The sequence below is a fragment of the Sipha flava genome, unplaced genomic scaffold (assembly GCF_003268045.1).
Source record: "Sipha flava isolate LNK unplaced genomic scaffold, YSA_version1 361_pilon_pilon, whole genome shotgun sequence".
Lineage (NCBI taxonomy): Eukaryota > Metazoa > Arthropoda > Insecta > Hemiptera > Aphididae > Sipha > Sipha flava.
In genome coordinates, this window is record NW_020273062.1 from 129094 (window position 1) to 152175 (window position 23082).

Below are 23082 nucleotides of genomic sequence, written 5' to 3' on the forward strand. Positions count from 1 at the left end.
ATAAACGTATTAAAAAACCTTTTCATAACACTATTGTAGGATAACCTACAAACAATATAATAATAAAAAAAAAAAAAAATAAAAAAGTAACGCATTCATTTTATGTTACACTTATAATAACTTTATTTTTATGTTATAATAGAGGAGACTTCTACAGTGTATTATTATTACCTAAAGATGTATAATTTTATTTTAAATATATTTTAATTTTATTTCCAACGCAGTCAAAGCTAAACCAACATATATATTATAGACGTAAATAATGCCGTAATTACGATAATAATATTTAAGAAACTTATTATTGTCATATATTTTATAATAAAAAGATATATTTTTTGTCAATATTATTATTAATTTTATCGGTTATTATTTCAGTTCACGTCCGCCGAGGTACGGTTATTTATTGTTTCGGCTAAAACAAGTTCGCGGGTACAACACAACACACGTGTAATACTATTATTATTATTATTCTAAGGTGATTATAGTAGGTACCGCCGGACGGGCCGTGACGTATTTTTAACACCAACGATAAATACATGACGCATTATCATAGATATAATATAAATGTTTGCGTTATTTAAAAAAAAAAAAAAAACCATTACGTTCGTATTATGTATATGTCGGCGAAGCATGTAAATATATTATAAGATTAAATTTTATTTGTCGCTAAATGAGGGTACTGCCTGCGCAACAGTATGTTGTCCACGGCCGGCAATAGCAAGTACCTTTTGGACTTCAGCCCGTCTGCTTGCGTCTGCTCTGTTGTTGACGACGACCCGCCGTTCCCGATGAGCTCTTCAAATGACCGCCCAATATCCTGGACGTCCCCGCTGAAAACGTTCCCGAAACAAAAGAAAAAAAAATTAATAAAATTTTATATTATACATATTGTTATTGTGTAATGCATTGCGTCGAATGGGTGGAATTGCCGATTTCGTGAAATCGGTGACTCCATTCGTAATGTTTTCACGAAACTCGTTTTTATTCGAGTAGTCTTTTTTTATACGTCATCAGTTTTGAATTTTTTTTTTTTTGTTGCGATTTCTTACTAATAGCATAAAGTAGTCTAAGAAAGGTTTCGTTAACAAAATAAAGTATTACGATATCAGGTTTTTTTTTTATACTTTTTGGACTTGAAATTTTATTAATTACTGCATCGATTGCTAGATCATTAGCATTACATTTGAAGAAAAATAACCTAAATAAAATAATACAGTTTAAATTATTTAGTTTATTGTGTAGGTAACTAAAATTGTTGGCTATATAAAGCTTAATGTTTTTATTAATTTTAAAGTTCTATTGTGTTACTTTCTGTATCTAGATTTGGGCTCACGAGCGGGTTTAAGGGGGTGGCTAAGGGGGTATTAGCCCCCTCCCCCTTGGGACTAAGCTATCTATTTTACAAAGCAAAGTTTTATTATATATTAATAATTATAATAAAATATCGTCAATAATCATTGATGAATATGGTACCTATGTTATATATTTTTTTATAAATAAATAGCTCACTTTTGTTGTTAATTATATGTATTTACCTATATTTTAAAATGGTTTCAGATTAAAATTGATACCAATATAATAACTATTTAAACTTTGTCATTATTGTGAAAAAAATGACTTACTTATGAGGGACTCAAAAACATATTCTGTAATTTAAAATTTTATATAGATTTAAAAAAATCAACTAACTAAATTCTTAAACCTCCATTAGCTCCTCCCTTGGTTAGTGATAAAACCCGCCCCTGTTTGGGCTTCGACTTGTTCCAATAAGATGGCTTATGTTGAGTACTTATTTTTACTTTCATACTTTCTGTATTCCTCAAAAATGCGTTTGATTGTGAGCTTGGTTTCGCATGATTAACATATGGGTATCGAATAGCCATTATGTCTTGTGTGACCAATTCTGATTGAATTTAGGTTTTTTTTTAAATTATTTATGATACTAATATTTGGGTTTCGTTTTCATCTTTTTACCGATTGTTTAATTAGGTTTAATTTGTTTGTTCGATTACATCATTTACTTTATTTATTTTACCAGAGCGAGATAGTATTTTCTTTAATCTGTTTTCTTATATATGTGTTTGTGAAAATGTTGTGTTGTGAGTCCGGTAAACAGATTACTAATTTGGTTTTATTATCTGGCTCTTTTATTGCCGATTATTCCTATGTGTGCAGGTACTCAAATTAAAATTATGTTATTGTTCTTTTATTGTGTTTCTTATAAACTGTTTTAAATTTGTTTTGCTATATTAATAGGGTTAGATTTGTTTTTTAAACTAACGAGAGAACTTAACGAGTCACTTGGGATGATTTATTTTTGGTCTTAATTTTTGTTTATGTGTAAACTTTACATCCAGTAGTTCCAACTGCTTCAACTGTGTATGTAGAACATGTTGATGATAATTTAAATGATGTTTGTGAATTTTTTTATAGTATGAATATTCCTATCACTTCATCGCTTTTAGAGACATCAGTAGGTATTTCTTAGAATTTGTTTAGAGGCTCAGGGCAAAATAGTTTTTTTAATTTGATGGCACCTCAATTGTAGATTCAGTAATTAAATGCTAATCGAATATCATAATTTTGTCTAATGTGAGAATAATTAATTGCGATCTATGAAATCACTGCAGTATTGTCAAATAATAGAATCGCAAAATGTTCAAGAAATAAATAATTTATTTGTATCGTCTAAGAACTAATGTCCACGAAAACTTATTTAGTATGAATTGTATAGTATATAAATTCAAAGAGTTATTTATGTAATTATACTGAAATAGAGAATGTATTTTAGTTATGTGGCGTAGAATTGTAGCGAGTCGTGTAATAGATTCTATTTTTATCATCTTAAAACTGCATAATATGGAGAGTTAAAAAATTATGAACCACAGCATCCACACAAACATTACACAATATTATATAATATACAAACAATAATTAATAATTAACACCCCATGTGTATGAATTGATATAGTAATTATAAATACCTATAATACATATAATCTTTCTATAAAATGTTACTTATTTGTAGTTTACTTTAAATTACAAAATCAAATTCATAAATATAAAAATTTAGTTTCATTATATTGGTCTATGGTTGACTAATTAATATTACATTTTTGTGTTTCCGTGCAAAAGTGCTATGTTGTTTAAGGATTTTTTTTAAATAAATTAATACTGATAAAGTTGAAAATGAATGGTTATTTATATAAAAAAAAATGTTTGTTTAGTTTTATTTTGAAAATATTAATAAGTTTTTAATAGATATATTAGTGTTGGATAAAATATTTGTTTTGTTTATATAGGGTTTAATTTTTTTTTTTTTAATTAGTTCCACAGTGGTATATTTCTAAAAAAACAATAATTCCTTTACGTAAAAATGATATATATATATATATAATGGTTTAAAAATCATCTTAAAGTTTGTTGAGACGGAATTTTTAGAATGTAAACTATTTCGCCGGCTTATTTTATTTTTAATATATTTTTTTCAGCTATAATTTTTTAGACTTCAAATTACATGTTATTATCATTTTACTACAAGTTTTTGAAACAACATTGCTATACTTAAAAATGCTCATAAAAATCAGCTTAGTGAATAATCCTTATTTTAAAATGTATACAAGCAAGAAGCGTAGATATTATAAAAAGTAAACACTATTGTTTTTCGTTTTAAATGAAATGTTTGCATCAGATAATGGCGACGTAGTTTTTATTATCTCTGTAGGCATGCAAATCGTTATTCTTCTTGACGGGGCAAATAATGAAACTATGCCAGGCCCTATTATTTGTACGATTTCGGACTGCACACTTGATTTTACTGCTTTAAATGAAAATTTAGTCTCGCTACTGTCTTAGAAAAAGGCAGTGTTGGACAAATCGTAATCTGATTGATGATTAAAAATTATGATTAAAATGTTTAGTTGTTAATCATAATATAAATTAATGTAATCAATAATCACAATAAAGAATTATTTTAAATGATTAAATTCATAATGTAATCGTAGTATTGATTACGATTACAAAATATGTTAATTTGTAATCATGACTATTTTTTAACAATTAATGATTAATGATGTTTCAATAACGATTTTGGATTGAATAACAAATATATTTTGAAATAAAAATTTTAGGGTTGGATTTATTATATGGAAATTCCACCGATAATTTTTTTTTACAAAAAAACATATCGGTGAAATTTACATTTTTTTTTAGGTAAAATAAAAACGTAACTATGGAATTTATATGAAAAAAGGTAGCAATCAGTGGAATTTACATGCGTCCAAAATATTGTAGTTATGCGATAAATTTTGCGATAATGATTAACGATTACGAAAATGTAATCTTGATTATTGATTACTTTGAAAAAATGATTAAAAGATTAAAAACTAATGTAGTTTAATAAATTAATCATATTCGATTACGTAATTTAATCGTATATTAATCGATTATGCCCAACACTGGAAAAAGGAATATATTACATACATAATATATATATGCATTACATTTTAAAAAAATTCAATAATACTCATATTTCCTAGTAGTTGGCTTATTATTTAATTTTTGTTTTGTAGACCGTAGTGCACATACGTTAAAAAAACCGTAGTGCATACTTGTACATTCGTGGTGCACATTGTGTGTCGGGGTGTACATAAAAATATGGCCTGAACTGTACTATACCATTTAAGAATGGCATGCAGATAAATAATTAAATATATTTTTGTATGCAAACGAATTATTCAACAGACGCGGCTTTAAGTAATAAAGTTATAACACTGTGTTTATTCTAAAATTAATTGCTATCATATTATTTATCTTACGCTATTCATAACATTCATACTACAGAGACCTATTATTCCTTACACAAAAAATTTACATCACAGTCGTATATGTATAGATAATATAACACCAGTATAATTGATTTTTATGGTAGTCGGTAAAATAGCATAATTTTAATAAATGCCATCCATACGAAGCGTAAGGTATTTGTGAAAATATGTGTCGTGCTATGTTCAAAATCACCGGTCCACAAAAACAATTATTTTGTTACACCGTTTTGATTATTTCAACTAGATATAATATTTGTTTAAATTTGTTTAAATAACTTCATTCATTCGTGGAATATATTGCCATTATGTGCCCATCAAAACTCTCATATATTATACAGTTTAGTTTAAAATAAAGTTTTTTCACAGTTTTCATTGGGACATTATTTCTACACATAATACTGTGAAATCTTACCGATAAAAATAATATAGGTACGGATTTTTTTGTTAATATATCAATTATTAAATGCCATTTATATAGTATATAACGTATTATATGTTTACCGGCTGTTATGCTAACATAGTACAAAAATTGTATAATCAGAAAAATTATAAACGATAAGTTATTGTAAAAACAAACACATATTTATTTGTTATATGGACGGTTTTTTTGTTTTTATATGACACGATACAAATAATTTGGCATTTCGTGGACTAAACATTACACTGAACTATTGCGTAAAAAATCAAAAGCGTCTAGAGACAGCGCCTCTTATCTGCACTATTATTATCAGTATTACATTATCACTACAGTTGCTTTATCACGTAATCGGTTGATTACATTTAAATATTATATTATTTAATAATTATATTAATTGTAATATATTAATTATTTAGTATTATTAATTTATAGAGTACAAACTATATTGTCATCAAGTGAAGAATTAGAAGTAATAAATTTAAAATTTTATTCTCTTCAAGGTAATGATTTAAAAAATTCATAATAATATGTAAAACCAGTCTTATTTTTAAATTATTTGAATACATATTCTCTCATATACTCATTACCACCCAATCCAAAACTGACAAATATTAGCGGGGCAAAAAATATTATATTCTAATAGTCTAATAGTATTTGAATACAAAATAAAAATATTTTTCATAAGACTACGAAAGATGTAAAGATGTAAGATATCTATATTTAATTAAAATGTACTGTAGAGTGAATCTTGTAAGTATTATATTCAATTACTTGAGAAACTAAAGTACTAAATTATATTTTGAAAAAATACCTATATAATATGTACTTTTTATTATAATTATAGGTAAAATTGAAAGTGAAATCCCGCCAAATGTAATAATTGATCAGTTACGAAATTAAACTGATTATAGTATTGGAAAAAAAAAATATTACAACAAGGAAAGATATATATAACATTTCTAATTCTTCACTTTATGACATTGTAGTTTGTACTATATAAATTAATTATACTAAATAATTAATATATTACAATTAATATAATTATCAAGTAATACAATACTATAGCTGTTTGTTTAAATATAATATTTAAATGTAATCAACCGATTATGTGATAAGGCAACTGTAGTGATAGTATAATACTGATAATAATAGTGCAGATAAGAGGCGTTGTCTCTAGACGCTCGTTAAAAAATCTATTATTTTTGATATGATATACATAATAATATCATTTTTTGTTGGATGTTCATGTTATTGTGATAAGCAGACTCGATTAAAGTGAACGAGATATCATTGTTTTTTCTAAAAATCTTTTGTTGACAGGTAAGTGCATTGTTCGAAAGAATATATTCAAACTAATAATAATATATTTTTGTTTTGTTGAATGAGACTATCGTCAAAACTATAAACTTGGAAGTTAAAGAGACTACGTGAAAGGTATATTATATGAATATCGCATACTTACTTCATGTATATTATATATATATTTGAACTCATAATCGAGGATCGATATAAATGCATAAAGTTTAAATTGGAAGATAAATAATCTCTATTGATCTCGATATGCTGTCAGCTACACTCTATAGAGGTTGTCAAGTGCTATTGCAAACTGAATATTCGGCGATAATTTTAATATTGCAAAAAAGGAAAAAAAATAGTGAATAAATTCGAAAAAATAACATTTCTGATAGGATAAAAGTCTTGCCGAAACACACAGTTGTGATAACAAAAAATGCGAAAATGTTGATAGCATCTCTTTGAGTGGCACATGTCAACATCTCAAGTGATAAAACAATATTCATGTGTATAATGTAATAAAATAAAATACAATTCGATTCGTGTATTGGGGATATAATTAAATAATGATCGTATGCAATACATTTTATTTTGAATTCATTTTCGGAGAGAATTGTTTTTAAAATACACATGTCCCTATTAACAACTGAAAATATGAAGTTAGGAAAAAATCAGGAGATCAATGACTTGTATAGAAAAGCAATTCGTGTGGAAATCAGGAAGAATAATTGGTCGGATTACAGAATAGAATCGAAGCACAAGAAAGCCTAGAGGATATTCTTGAGAAAGAGGAAAATATAGAGTGGTAAAGAACCTAGAAGAACTAGAAATTGAGAGTGAAGTAGAACTGGCAAAGGAAAAGAATCGATGGTGACAAGCGGTTATTGTGGCAGTGGTAAATTGTAGTAAATTGTCTATAAAATGCCAATGAAGAAAGACAAAAAGTAATGAGATAATAAGTCTAGTATAAAATCGTCAAAACGAAAAAGCAAAAGTTTAATATAAAGTTAATATCAAAGTCGAGAAAAAAGAATAATAATTACAGATGGCTATAATCAACGCTTCAACTTAAATAAAAAATCTATTGAGCCGCAAATTCTTTTAGTTTTAAATTTAACACTAACTATTATTAGAGATAAAAATAAAATGTTATACATTTTTTAATATACTTATATAGTTTAACACCTGAGTAAAATTTGATTTCCCTAACTAATGGCCAATTTTGCCGAAAGTCCTTAAGTAACATTAATGAAAATATCAATGTATAGAACTGTTTAATTATTTAATTTATTATAATATATAAGCTACTCTATTGATATGTTACGTTTAATTGTTAACATTTCTGGAAATGTGGTAATGGTTTTTGCAAAGAGATGTTTCAACTCATTAGCACTCTACTTAAAGAAATATACATTGTACATTAATTGTTTTTATGTGGAAATTAAATAATGTGGAATTTAAATAATTTAGTTTATCACTATTTTAAATAATATAAACAAGATGGATGTATAAGAGGAGGTGTACCGGTTTAATTCTATATGTTATAATTGTTTTCCAAATTAATTGTAGGGGCGTATAAAATATACAGGTGAAGCGATTGGCGCAAGAAAATAATATTCGACATCAGCCGTCGGTGAGTGGTGATGTAATGCCTGAACGCTCCTTTACTTTTCATTAATTGTTAATAAACCCATAAGATAAATTGCAACACCTCTCCGTTGTAGAGATATGACTGAAATAACACTGAGATATAGGGGTGGTGCATAGTCGGTGCATAGTGATGACGGAGATATGTTCATAAAATATGATTAAACGGTTATCTAACAAACGGATGGATCGTTCAAAAGATTACGAAAACACATGGTTGGACGGGGTTACGTCACAATATCGTTGTCGAATTCACAGACCGGTGAATCGAAGGGGAAATTGTGATCGAATTAGGAATTGATCGATTTACGATGATATTATTACGGTCATAATTATGTGGTGGGACAGGTCGTCCGTAATAATCCGTCTTCCATCAGTCGTTCCTTGAAAGGGTCGGGTAAATACTAGTTTCTATACGACACGTGTAGCTCGGGGCTACTGCGTAAAGATTTACAACGTTTCTACGAGTACCGCGGTGTTCGACCAACGAACTTGTATTGAAAAAGTGCTGTTTTTGATATTGTTTGAGTGAGGTCCCGAATTCAAAATTGGTCGGGGTGACCACGCTTCAACTGGTGCCGGATATAAAATATCAAGAACAAAAAGTGGACTGAATTAAATTATAAAACCTTTATTATAATCAAAACGTGACAACAATCAACGTATATAAAAATTACTAACAAATGTTACTTACGCGGCAACAACCAATGTATACAAATAAAAAAACCGAACACAACAGTAATAATATAATTGCACAACGGATGAAAATAAACTGTACCTAGTGATGACGGCGTGAATTTATAGCCGGTCGCTACCAGGTTAGAAGGCAGGTAGAACGATAGGTCAGTTCTAGAATATTCGAGACAATACTTATGATAGATAACAAGACGCACCTGTACTCGTACCTGTCCGCCTCGAATATTTTAAAAAGTTGAGACTATTCTCGTCAATTATCGAACTCTACCCAACAGATATTTTTTGAGAAAACACGTATGGGCTCGTTCGCACTTCGCACCACGATTTCCATACAAATATCATATGAAAGCATCTTATGTTTTACGTAAAGCCCGTAAAGGTCGAAAGTGTTGTATATATTATATGTTTTACTTTTGGGCTGTATCGTCGCGTATGAATAAACTACTCGTCCGGTCAGCTGGGAAGCGTTAGCAACAAAAAGAGTTTATCGAGGGTGTCGGGCGGGGCAGATGAAAATAACGTTATTGCGTGCATTACATAGGCGGTGTAGGAATATCGTCCGTTGTATTTAATTGAGATAAAAGTTTCGTGTGACATGTCACGATGTGTATAGGAAATATATTAATGATAAAATCCAGAATTAATAGAAATAACTTGTTTTTTAAATTACAAAATTACTTTTTTATTCGTGTCAGATTTTTTTATCAAAAGTCTAGGTTTGCATAGAACTCTTGGTGTCCTGTTACAATAAAAAAAAATGTTCACGAGGGAAGAAAATAAAACCAATAGGTCATAATAGAATTGTGTTGCTCAAAATTTAAAATCTAGAAATTAATGATGAAAAACAATTTTGTAAGTGTTATACTTACAAAATAATTATTCAAAAATATTGTATTTCAAGTATGAAGTTTCTAAACAATTGTTCCAAACCGATATTTAGAAAACGGTTAGAATAGTATAAATATTAAGTACGTTATGCAAGTAACATGTTGGTAATATTTAGAACTGCACTTTAATTAAAAACTATAATATTAATACTCTAATAATAATATTACATTTTTTTTAATACAATCGAAATATTTCGTATTAGTTATCATATTTTGAATTAGAAATCAAAAACAATTATTTGTCATTTATTTTAGTATTTTTTCATAATATTTTTTCGAATATTATTTTAAAAATCAAGTATGATACCTTCAACACTATCCGTTGATTTCTAGTTTGTTGAGAAAATAATAAATGCGAAATTTCGGAATACTATTTTTTTTAAAAAAAACATCTATAAAGTATATTAAATATAAAACCAACCAATAATTTCTAGCTTGGAAGTTTAATCTAAAATCGTATTTGATCGATTTCTATAACAAACATTGACATCTATTGACAAACGTATGTTAGTACCTACATAATATGATACGTATATAGTGTACAGAAGTTTTTAGAATGAATGTAGAACAATTGTTAGCATTTTTCTTTTATTAAATATAAGGAGGTACCACTCGTATATACACTTGGTTGTTTATTATTTATATAAGTATGATTTTGATAATCTCATAAAATTGCAATATTTTTCATCATTAAGTACTTAATAAAATAATTGTTGTTGTATTTTTTTATCACCGAATAAAATTATATCACAAATTATTATATACATTATTATATTATATATGCAGTATTATATACATTATATATAAATAATTTGTCTATATCTTTTGAATAAAATCAATATAAAAATAAATATATGTATTTATATATATTATATGTCGTTATGATATAACATCGAATAGCAGAGTATTGAAGTATAACTTCGAATTGATTACTAAGACGGTAAAAAAAGTTTGCATTTAAGCACTCTGTTAATAGGTTGAAAAATTGCCTTTCATACAATATACTTTCAAAAGCAGCCCATTGTGGAGCTGGTTTAGGTATATCCAGCGCCTGTCGAATAATGTCAATTCAACCAATGGTAGCCTATTTTCAGTTTATCCCATTATTCTTGACCTCCGTCGTAATAGAAATAATAATAATAATAATATGAGTAGGGATAAAATCAAAAAGGATCTCTTTAGCCACAATGTGATCATCGTTTTTATGATATTACCATTGTACGAGTTATAAAAATTTATAGTCAAGAATATTTAGCACAGTATTTGACGAGATAAAAAAATTAATCATACAGTAAAATAATCATTATAACAATAATAGTTTATATTTTAAAATGTGGATGTGTTTATATTGATATTGAAATTTATTGGTTTTTTAAAACCTATAGATAACCACACTTTTTGAAAATAATTAAACAATATAATATTTTTCATTTCATATAATTCAATATATAAAAAATATTTTTACACCCCTTAAATATTAGTTACCAATGATTTATATTGTTTTTGATTTTGGATTTATTTTAAGGTATTAAATTAAACAAATCGAAAAATCAATACGATTTTTAATATTATTTCTAATATTAATTTACGAAGATGTCAACGATACTTTTACATATTACATATTACATCTATTTAAAAATTAATTAGAAAACAATACCAATAGATATTATTTTATTACTAAAATATTTCATACTTCTTACTATTCGTATATTTTTTTTAATCAGAAAATTTGACATACATAACAATTAAATAAATATTATTCTTCAAATCTGTCAACATTGATGTTTAGTAATTTATTATCATCTGTGTGAAAAAAATGCATTTGAGATGTGTGGACTAATAGACTAATGTCGAGAATCTTTTGAACGGAAAACAGGACTAATATCTAACCTAATCTGGACATGCCAATAATGAAAATAAGACTGGAAGTGATATGTAAAGATGATATAACAAGGGTTTTTGACTATATTATAAGAAAAGATGGATTAAACCTAGAGAAGTTGATAAGTTGTTCGAAGGAAAGATTGAGGTGAAAGGAAAATACGGAAGAACACAATAGACCATATCAAGACCTTCACTGGCTATCCCCGGAAGGATGCCATTAGGTTGGCAGAAAATCACGAGTGCTGGAAAGGGATTGTTGCCAATGTCAAGTGAAGGGTTCCTCCGTTTTTGGAAGATGGACTTGGAAGAAGAAATGTGAAAAAATATTCAACTGAAATAATTTAATAACTTATAGATTTTGGTTATAATGAGTTAAGGTTGGGGTGAGGGCATAGGCGTAACTAGAGGGGCTAAGGGAGTTTAGATCCGGACCAATATTTGGCCCCCCCCATAAATATTCCATGTCATACATGGCATACTGCATACAGCATACTTAACTCACAAGTGTCACATACAAAAAAGACACATTACAGTAAATCCAACTTGGCTTAGAAGAATTTTATAAACATGGTATATAAGAGTAGGGGTAATCTACAGGTTATTTTAAGTTTTAGTAGGAGGGCTGTAGCCCCCCCAGATTTTTTACCCTAATTGTGCCTATGAGTGAGGGGGTGTACAGTGATGGACATTTTTTTGCTTTCTCATAAATCTAGCTGTATGCGTGTATTTATGCCGTTCGATATGGGAAAATGATGAAAACTACATAACAATGAAAACAATATAAGAATAACCTAAGCCGAAGAAATACATTATTCGCTCTCGACAATTACGTGACCACAGGGCATTTATTTTTCACTTACAGTGATTGCGCACAATTTTACGAAATCACAATCGGTGGTTTTCAAACGTCGGATTGGCGCTTCGTGATGATGCTAATGGAGTTTTCGCTGCACTACATATATATATACTACATCTAATGTGAAATTATATTTTCGGTGCGTTAGGTAATTCGAAATTTGTATACGAGCAAACACACTAGACAAGGAGCAAGCGCTTAAGATGCCGCATACGCACACACACACATACACACCCATACGAACACGTAAGCACGCACACGTTCTCACAAGTGCGCGTTTAGTTTCATTGTTATTATTATGATTTCGTGCGGAGGTGTAGTGGAATTCGGTTTCGCGAGAAATGTTTTCACTGTATTTTTCATCAATTCTCTCACTCGGCTAATAGCTTTGTCACACTATTATTAGTCCGCCGATGTTGTTGTCTGCAAATATTATTATCTTTTGTGCGCAGCTCCGACCGACTGTGTACAACGGATGTATGTGTGTCTGTGTTTGTGTGTGTGTATGATGAAGGATAGAGGGGTAAAAAACACATTTTGGAATAATAAATATCTGTAACTAGATAAAAACTTGACGGAGAACTTTTTTACTAATATAATATCGAATAATATAATATTGAATAATATATTTATACAAGAAAGTATCAGACGGTAAAGTAATGCTCGATATTATAGTATTCGATATTGTATCTGTATATATAAAACAGTAAGCTGATAGACTGCTATCAACGCACAGCTCAAACCATTGGACGGATCTGGCTGAAATTTGGCATACATATAGCTATTATGATGTAGACGTGCGCTAAGAAAGGATTTTTCGAAATTTTGAATTTAAAGGGTTGAAATCGGTAAAAGAATTTTACAAATGTATATGTTTATTTTATGTATAAATATATTGATTTGTACGGCATTGTCGGCGTTAACGCGTTGTCGGCGGATAGAGCCGCGGTAGCACCGTTGTCGTTTATTGTGATTATCCTACATATTATATTTATAGCTGCGCGTGACGAAAACGTTTGCTTATATAAAATGTATGCCTACGTGCTGTAAATTATATGTACTTGGCCGCTTTGTCATTGTCGTTGTCGTAGCGATAGCCCAGCGTTCGATAAAGGACTAGTAAACGGTTTCGGTATACAAGTGTAATATAAAACAGCTTATTGCCGGATTAGTTTTTTAGATTTTTCCGTGTTCGGTTTTTGTTGTTAGGAGGATTAATTTAACGTTGTTTAATTTAATTACCTAAGAAATGGCTAAAAAAAGTCTTTTAGTTAATGGAGAACTTGAACAACATACTGTTGTCCCCATTGTTGGCGATGGTGTCTGTTTATTCCGAGCTCTTTCTTTTTTAATACACGGAACACAAGACAATGCGATGGAGGTGCGATCACTAATTGTTGGACATGTGATGAATGACTGGACCAAGTTTTCATTTATGTCTCACAATAGAAATGGTGATATTTACTCAACGGCCAATGAATATTATGCTGATATGATAAAAAATGAAACTTATGGTGGGCTTTGTGAGTTTATAGCAGCGGGATGTATATTTCTATTTAATTTTAAAGTTTATCGAAATGGTATCTTATACACGGAGTCCGGATCTAATGATTGTCCAGTAAAGCTTTTACGATTTGGACAAGATTTGCCCAATGGACATCTTGATGCTTATCTTCTTACTGCGACAGAAAACAATACTCAGAGTCGTATAGAAAAACTGGTCGATGAACGCGAACATTCACCTATTGCATCTTCAGTACACAGTAACATTTCTGCAAATATTTCACTATCCTAATCAAGTGAAACAGATCAATCTATTTCGTCCTGTCGAAAACGAAGGGCTAGATTTAAAAGGTTAATGGGTGGTGTAACGGTTTTACTGGCTGGAGACTTTAGGCAGACTCTACCAGTAGTACCAAAAGGGACCAGAACTGATGAAGTCAATTCATGTCTTAAAAGATCTACTTTATGGCCTAAGATTAATATACTCAAACTGTCAAAAAAATATGAGGGTACACTTGGGAGAGGAAAAGTTTGCTGGTGGATTTTCAGATCTTTTACTTGAAATTGGCAATGGTGATTATCCATCGTTTGATGAAATGATAACTATCCCAGAAAATTGGTGTACAGTTGTAACTACGGTTCAGGATTTAATATCAAAAATTTATCCAGATATTGCTCATATTCATGATAAGCCTATGGAATGGTTGTGTGAACGTGCTATACTCACTCCAAAAAATGACCAAGCGGCGGCTATCAATGATACACTGCTGATGTCTTTTGAAGGGGAAGAAAAAGTATATACTTCTATAGATACAGTGGTCAACATGGACGATGCAACTAATTATCCGGTTGAATTTTTAAATTCACTGAAACCACCGGGCATGCCATATCATAGACTTATTCTGCGTGTGGGCACACCTATTATGTTGTTGCGAAATTTGAAACCGCCTAAACTGTGCAATGGGACCAGGCTTAAAGTCAAAGCTTTACATCGCAATATAGTAGAAGCCACAATTTTAACAGGTGTGCAAAAGGGGAAACTGTGTTTGTACCACGAATCCTTTTAATTTAGAATGATCATCCGTTCGAATTTAAACGATTACAGTTTCCCCTGAAAGTCTGTTTTGCAATGACTATAAACAAGTCTCAAGGCCAAACTCTTAAATTTGCAGGAATAGATTTGCGAGAAAACTGTTTTTCACATGGGCAGTTCTACGTAGCTTGCTCACGCGTAAGCTCACCCAGTAGCTTGGTGATTTTGTCGCCTAATAGATCAGTGAAGAACATTGTCTACAAAGAATTTTTGTAGATAACATATTGAAAAACTATTAGTAAAACATTTATTTTGAACCTTTAGTGCTAAAATTTCTTAAAAACTAAATTAATATGTATAAAATATTATTTCAAAAATCTTAATTTAAATTTCAATAGATTTAACAAAATTTAATCTTGGCAGGTTACATACATTTATATACTTAAACCCGGCAACGACGGGTAATTCAGCTAGTTATACGATAAAGTAAAGCTCGGTATTGTATTAATCGATTTTATATTATACGATAATGTATTGCTCGTTATTACATTAGAAATAAACACAATTTTGAATAATAAATATTGCGTTTCGGCGGAATCGTAATTCATTGTCGGCGACATCGACGCACGATGATCTATACATTTTCAGAGCAAACACGATCCGGACGACTCGCGTATTACCGTCCAGCACGTTAGCGCGCGCGTGTGCTGTATCGTCTTCAATTTCCAGTGACGCTCGTACATGTATGATCGCAATGAGATGATATCAACGTAACACGTGTACAACGTGCACGATGAACACGCGCACACCCACCCACACATACACACACACACCCACCCACACACAAACACACCCACACACAAACACACACACACACACACAGACTCATAATATGTTTACGGTGCAACGGGTGCGCGGGATGACGCACGAAGACGTCTCCTTTTGTCCGATTTTTACGACAGCGGTGAAACGCTTTTAATACTTACACTATTGTTGCCATCAACGGGAACTCAACCATAACATAACGTCATACGCGGGCCGCCGACGGTTAAATCAACTCGCCACACGACGCTGTTCGTTACTACAGTGTGCGTGCGTATAGCACGCGGTCGTATTTTCGCAAAGCATTGTTACACCGTCGCCACGCGATGCCGTTTGCGTTTATTATCAAACGCGAAAGAAATTTTGCACCACGATGGAAAAATTAGATTCTAATTGTAAACATTTCTAAACGAAATAACCGGTGACGGATGATCTCGTACCCCGTAAATCATGCACGCCAACCCGAATGAAGCGAACGGGCCCCGTCTATTCATCAAAACTGTCTCACGGGTCGATTCGTGCGCATTTGACTACATTATGTACACACGCATTCACACACGCGTATATATATAATATATATGTATATAATATACATACATAAGACAGTAGTGTGTCTCATAGCGTTTGTACGTAATATCATAAACATCAGCACGTTCAAGTCGAAACATCTGAATTAGGCGGTGGCAGCGGCGGCACGTCCCACGTAAATCATAAAAATATTTTGATATAGTGATTCCCTAACCCTCGTCAAAAATGGCCAAGACATGTTTTCGATGTAGAGTGTATTATATACACGAAAAAACGTATTGGTCTTTATTTATTTATTTATATTTTATTTATTTTTCAGTGAAAATACAGTAGTATGTCACTACTGTCAGTCACATAGATTTTGTGGAAATTATAAGGAAAGGAGTAATTTTTTTTTTCAAACCAAAAAGTTTAGTTCAAAATATAGTGACGGACTCTAGAGCCTGCGTTTAGCAAACTTATAAATTCATAGCATCTTGTTTATTTTGCGGACAGTAATAATTTTGTACTATCGTCTATCGAGCTGTTATTTTCAAAATGCCATTGAGTATTTAATATATAATATATATATATATATATATAAATTATAGACTTATGACTGTAATATTTTTTTGACGTACACAAAGTATATAGTTAATATAATTAATGTAGATAGTTACATGCTATGTAACTATCTGAACTTTATACTGAAATATAAAATATTAAATATCATCAGTTTCATAGTTTATAAAACTGAATTGATGGCTGATTTGATTTTTCTTTCGCATTAAGTATTTGAGTTAAGATTTAGGACAAAGGGAACAATAAAACACTTTTGCTTCCCTAATAAAATATTTGGTGAAAATTTTCCCTACTTTGCTTTCAATGACGTATATGGAAGTTAGTATTGTAATTGAAATGTACTAAATGATTTCTATATGATCCAATAAAATATAATATTTTAGTACGCACCTATAGATACGTATTAAATAATAGATTTTACGTACCTATAAATACGTAATAAATAGATGTTGATTTCAGATACTGTTAATAAATTCATAATATTTGCATTTGGTTGTTATTAATTTTTTAAGAAAATCGTGGTAAATTTTATTGGGAAAACAAAAAACAAAAAAAAACTAATGCAGTAATATTAAAATTATTTTTTAATTTTGGTTGAAATAGTATTTTTTAGAGTTCATTTTTTCTTGGATTATAACTGCTTTAATTAAATTCAAACCCAAATTGTTCATTGAAACTTAAGCCTTTGGTTAATTAAATGCATTCTTCAGAGGGATTTTTATATTAAATGTAGTCCTTTTATTTAAAAGTCGTTAAACGAGATACAAAACGGAGAAATAAAAAAGTGTTAAGATGAAATGAAGTAATAACGCTTTTAAAATTATTAGTATACTATGCGTGTTTGAACTTTATCATATATTTCACGAATAGAGTCTTTATTTAAAAATATACTTTCAAAGAAATAATTGAAAGTCTTGTTTCAAATTAACATTTTACTCTGAAGTAATTGGTAATTAATCAACGATCAAATGTAACAAAACAAATATAAATAATAATTTTTTCAAATAAATTATAATGTTAAAATAGTATTGATAATTAATCGTATACATTAATTTATGAAGATGTAATAATAATTTAACTATTTTATTGATTTTATACATTTTACTTATTGTGGTGTTTTCAAAATATTATTTTCTATTTTCTCTTTGAAAATCAAAAAAAAATTGACCAAAGATATAAATGTATAGTATACAATAGTATGTGTATAATATGAACAGTATCTACAGATCTTGTGAATTGAATTTTGCAAGAGTTGAGCATGTACTTGGAAGTCATTGTATGATGTACAAATTAAAAATTTTAACTATAAATTATCATTTATTTCTTACACTACGAAAATGAGAAATGTATTATTCAAACTAATATATAGATTATACATAACTTCTATGTAATGGCCTTTTTCTAGTAGAGTAAAATAAACTCCTCAATTAAACAAAAAAAAATTGATTTTAAATTATTACGATATTAGATACTGAAAATGTGTATTTAATGAATTTACACATCGAAACTGAAGAAAAATTAAATATTTCTGACGTGACTAAGTCACGTATTGAAGTAAAGACTAATACATAATACATAACTATAAAAATTAGTCGTTTTTGATACTCTCAAAGTTAAAAATTGGTTAAAAGTACTGTATCCTTAATATTTTTTTGTTTTGTTTGTGGATTTATATAAGTGATGGAGGACAAACACTGTATCTGTGGTCAAATCTACTTTTCTAATTTTGTACCTTATGTTACATCATACAACATAAACGTGTAGAAGGAAAATAGGGTATGTGTTAATCATTTTTCTGTAATTTAACTTTCAAAAAGTCTACATCAATGTCTAAATAAAGAGTTTTGTGCAGATACTTGATAAGTTGGAAGTTTCACATATCAATGGTACTTTATACTGGTAATTTTTTAGCTTTCTTTGCAGTTTTTCAATGTGCAAACGCAAGAAAATAAAACTCGTAAATAATGTTCGAAACAAGTAATTTTTTGTTATAAGGATTGAAAATCCTTAGTTGTTTGGCCTTATATTAATAATTAATTATTTAAGAGATTTGGAAGCACTATATTTCTATATAGGTTTTAAAGTTTTATGTGCAACATAATCAACTATTTCCTCGAATATTGATGACAATTATATTATTAAATTTTTTCTGTTAACAATTTATACATATATTATAATGTGCATAATTTAGTACTTTAGAAAAAAATATTTAATGTTAATGTAACGTTCTAATAATTAATAATAATGTACTGATTATTCAATGATACTACTAAAAAGCATAAATACAAAAATACTCTAATATTGCCTATACAAAGCGCCGTCTTATAAGTACATTTAAAGAAAATAAATCTATTCATCGTGTATTATTTTTTTTTATTAAACAATCCGTACATGGTTTCAGTAACATTTTTGAGTTTTGTCATTTATTCATTTAATAGCATTATAAACAGCAGTCATGCAAATTTAAGTTCCCATCATATTTAAATGAATATAATAAAAAGAAAACTATTGATACGTTAGTATTGTAATAGAATTTATTTTTAAATAAGATGTAGAGCTTAAAGTATAACTATTGAACTCTTAGACGAAATGAATAGAAGAAATTTTTAAAGTCAAGGCTGAGGAAATTTTTACCATTATTTCTGACAGACTGCTCAACAAAAAGTGTATAATACATGATTTTCGGTGAAAATAGTATGTACTGTAAAGACTAATAAGAACTACTACATCCAATTAGTGGTTAGTATGGTAAATTTAAACCATTTTATTTTGAACTCTTCATTTTATCAGAAAATTTATTAAGGAACAATGGATAAAATTTGAAATAGAAATTCGGGTATAATGAAATCACATAAATCATTTAAGAAAAAATTAAACTTTACGGATTCAATTAAATACAAATTAATTTTGATAAACAGCAATCACATATGCTATTAGTATATTTTAGTGATCTAAATTCCAATAATTATTTTTTTATTATTTTTTTCATCTTTATTATGGAGTTTAATCGCAGATGAAATATGCAAGCGCAGAACGTGTAGGATGTTTATGTGTCTGCGATGAAATAATAAACTAAAATTTTGCTTGAGGTATTTCACACAAAATCATTATAGTTTTAATGGGTATTTATAACTTATTAGTGAAAAAGTATTTTTGGCTAAATTCAGAAGAAAAATCGTTGAAAAAAAAAGATTTGATAAAGATAGAGATGAAATTATTATTTTAAGAACTACAATACAATTTACAAAAATAACCAATTATATGCACGTGAAATCATAAACAACAAACATGATACGTCATCGACGCTCTAATAGAATAGCGTTTTTGGAGAGCAAAAAAAAATAAATGACATCCCAAATCGTAGACCAGTGAACATTTCTTCAGCGCTTATTAAAAATCTAATACAGAACGTACGAAATTGGGTCTTTTTATGAAATTCTGTCTGTTGTTTCCGTACATTGGCGGCGCTTCGTTTACGAATGACAATAAAAAAAAATAAATAAATATCCAATCTTGACTCTGTTTCACGTCACGTGTCATAAAAAGTAAAAGTAAAAAGTAAACTGCACGTCTAAAGCAGTTGCGTCCTGGAACATTTTAGGAAGTATGGGTTTGAGCGAGCAGTAATTATTGTGTGCTTCGTTTTCTACACGTATATAAGTGTAAAAGTAAGATAGTCTAGACGGAATAAATCTTTATATATATATGTATAAACACACTTTTATAGTTTTGTATGATCAGTATAGATTTTTTCTTACAAGTCGTACTAGTTATTAATGGTTTTACTAATTGATGTGAAAATCGGTAATTTTCCATTCGTCAAAAAATAGTTATTCAACTGTTCATAATATTAAAACTGGAGTTTTAACCTAACCTTTCACATATACTCTATAATATTTTCACCGCTGATATATCTACAACAAACCAAATTCTTCTCATCTCATTTACTGATGACACAGCAATACTTTCGTCAAATAATATTTCTAATATCGCATCTCAAGATTTTCATTCACATCTAAATAAAATAGAATCTTGGCCAAAAACTGGAAAATTAAAATCAATGACGAAAAAACAACTGAAGTGAATTTTTCAATAAACAAAAGAGAATGTCCCCCACTAAAAATCAATAACAAACTAATTCCATTTCACCAGTCAACCAAACAACTAGGTATAACTCTGGGTAAAAGGTTGACCTGGTCAAACCACACCAAGCAAAAACGAAAACAACTAAACTCTCGTCTCCATCTACGTAGACCTCTATTAAAATCAAACTTGAGTCTCAAAAACAAATTACTCCTATAAAAATTAATTATCAGGCCAGTATGGCCATATGGTATCCAAATTTGGGTCCCAGCTAAACCCGCAAACATTCACCCTATTTAAGTCTTTCAATCAATTACCCTATGACTTATCACCTCCATAGTACATAACAAATGCAGCCCTCCGTAATGATCTAGAAATACAAACAGTGAATGAGCTTGCAAAAAGCCATTACAAAAGTTTCCATTTAAAATTAATAAATCACATAAACCCCCTCATTCGAAACATGTCCTCTTTTGCGTTATCACAAATTTCTTGTCGATTAAAAAGAAACGGGTCTAGAATCTCTTAAAATAGCAAAAAAAAAAAAATTTCTGAGGTTCTGTTAATGATCCTCTTCACGTGACTCATGTTTGTAAATTATCCTTAAAGTCATCCTTATTACTCATTGTTTTTATTTTGTAAACAGATTGAATATATTTAAAATAAATAAAAAAAGGAAAAAAAAATGATGTGAAACATCCCAAGACCAATATATTATAAAATAAACATCATATCACGGGTTAGACGACTATGGTCTAGATTTAAATCGAAAACGATTGTAAACCACGATCGTTAAATTTTTTTCTCACACATGTCACGCTCGTAATACAGTCCGATGTTCAAAACAATGAAATAGTCACGTATTTATAATATACTAATAATAAGTAAATGCTGTTCAATAGTAAAAATGAAAATAAAAGATCTAGCTAATAAGAATTTTTTATGCACAAGTTGTAAGTGTTCGTTTGCAAGACGCACAGACGATATTACCACTAGAGGTGTTTAAAAGATAATAATATATCTAAATAAACGAACGGTGGTTACCTGCGGTAGCGTCGTCGCGACATAGCATGGTATAAAAACTGTAGCAATTATAAAATGGTGGACGAGAGTCGCCGCATCGTTCGTAATAACCGTTAAAAATATAGTAGTAATCGCGATTGAAGTAATACGCTTACGTATCCCGAAGTTTTTAAAATACTTAAATTCCAAACAGTGGTGTACTAGTGTAGTACATTAACTAACACGACCCACCAGGAGAGGGGTCTACAGCTCTCTTAGCTCCCTCTCCCTTGAACACGTCACGTCACGCACGCACACAAGCACACGCACTACGTTTAAACGTGTAAGGGCTTACTCGGCGGCTCCGGCGGCGGCTGCTGGTGCGATCCTCTTGTTTATGTCGCACTGGAACGACGACCCTCTGCCGTTGCGCATGTAAAACGAATGCGGGTTCCTGAACGACGGCAACCATCCGAGTCGGGCGAGCGCGGCCAGGTGCCGTTTGCCGTATCCGTTGCCGGTGCCGGACGAATGGAACGCGGACAACGACGACGATGACAGAGACGGGGACGTCCGCGACGACGTCGAAGCGAATCCTCGGGGTATCCATCCACTGCGGGACAGCGCACCTGCACGCACACGCACCATCAGCTAGCGCGGGTTGTCCGGGGGCCGCACCGTCGTTGTGACGACGCGAACGGTCGGCGGACGAGTAGCCAAACGCCTCCGCTACTGTTTTACGTACACATACACACATACACACACACAGGCGGAAAACGCAAACGGATACGAACATAAAGAAAACAGAAAAACTACGGTACACACGCACGGCAACACAGACAATAATAATATACGTTCTACGCTCGTGTTAGGCACGGTTGTCGTTCACGTATTATCGGACGATATCGACGTTCCGGTTGGCCGAATAACGAAACATCGGTTTTGGAAATGATGTGTTAAACGATCTGGATGTTGTGATGCGCGATCGTTTCAAGGCCGGGCAAGTTGACTTATCGCTTTAACTCGTACGCAGTTGATCTAGA

General features: G+C 30.3%; 1 protein-coding gene across 2 annotated transcripts in view; it reads right to left on the reverse strand.

The window, feature by feature from the left end:
* Nucleotides 1–598: 598 nt before the first annotated feature.
* LOC112687785 overlaps nucleotides 599–23082 on the reverse strand; it is a 33104-nt gene continuing 10620 nt past the window's right edge. The window contains exons 4-5 of one of the 2 annotated variants that reach the window (XM_025560718.1): nucleotides 22395–22668; nucleotides 599–830 (exon numbers count right to left, since the gene is read on the reverse strand). In XM_025560718.1, coding sequence (XP_025416503.1) covers nucleotides 650–830; nucleotides 22395–22668 — 455 coding nt within the window. In that variant the 3' untranslated portion in view covers nucleotides 599–649. The remainder of the gene's footprint in view (nucleotides 831–22394; nucleotides 22669–23082) is intronic. The other variant, XM_025560719.1, reaches the window with a different exon arrangement.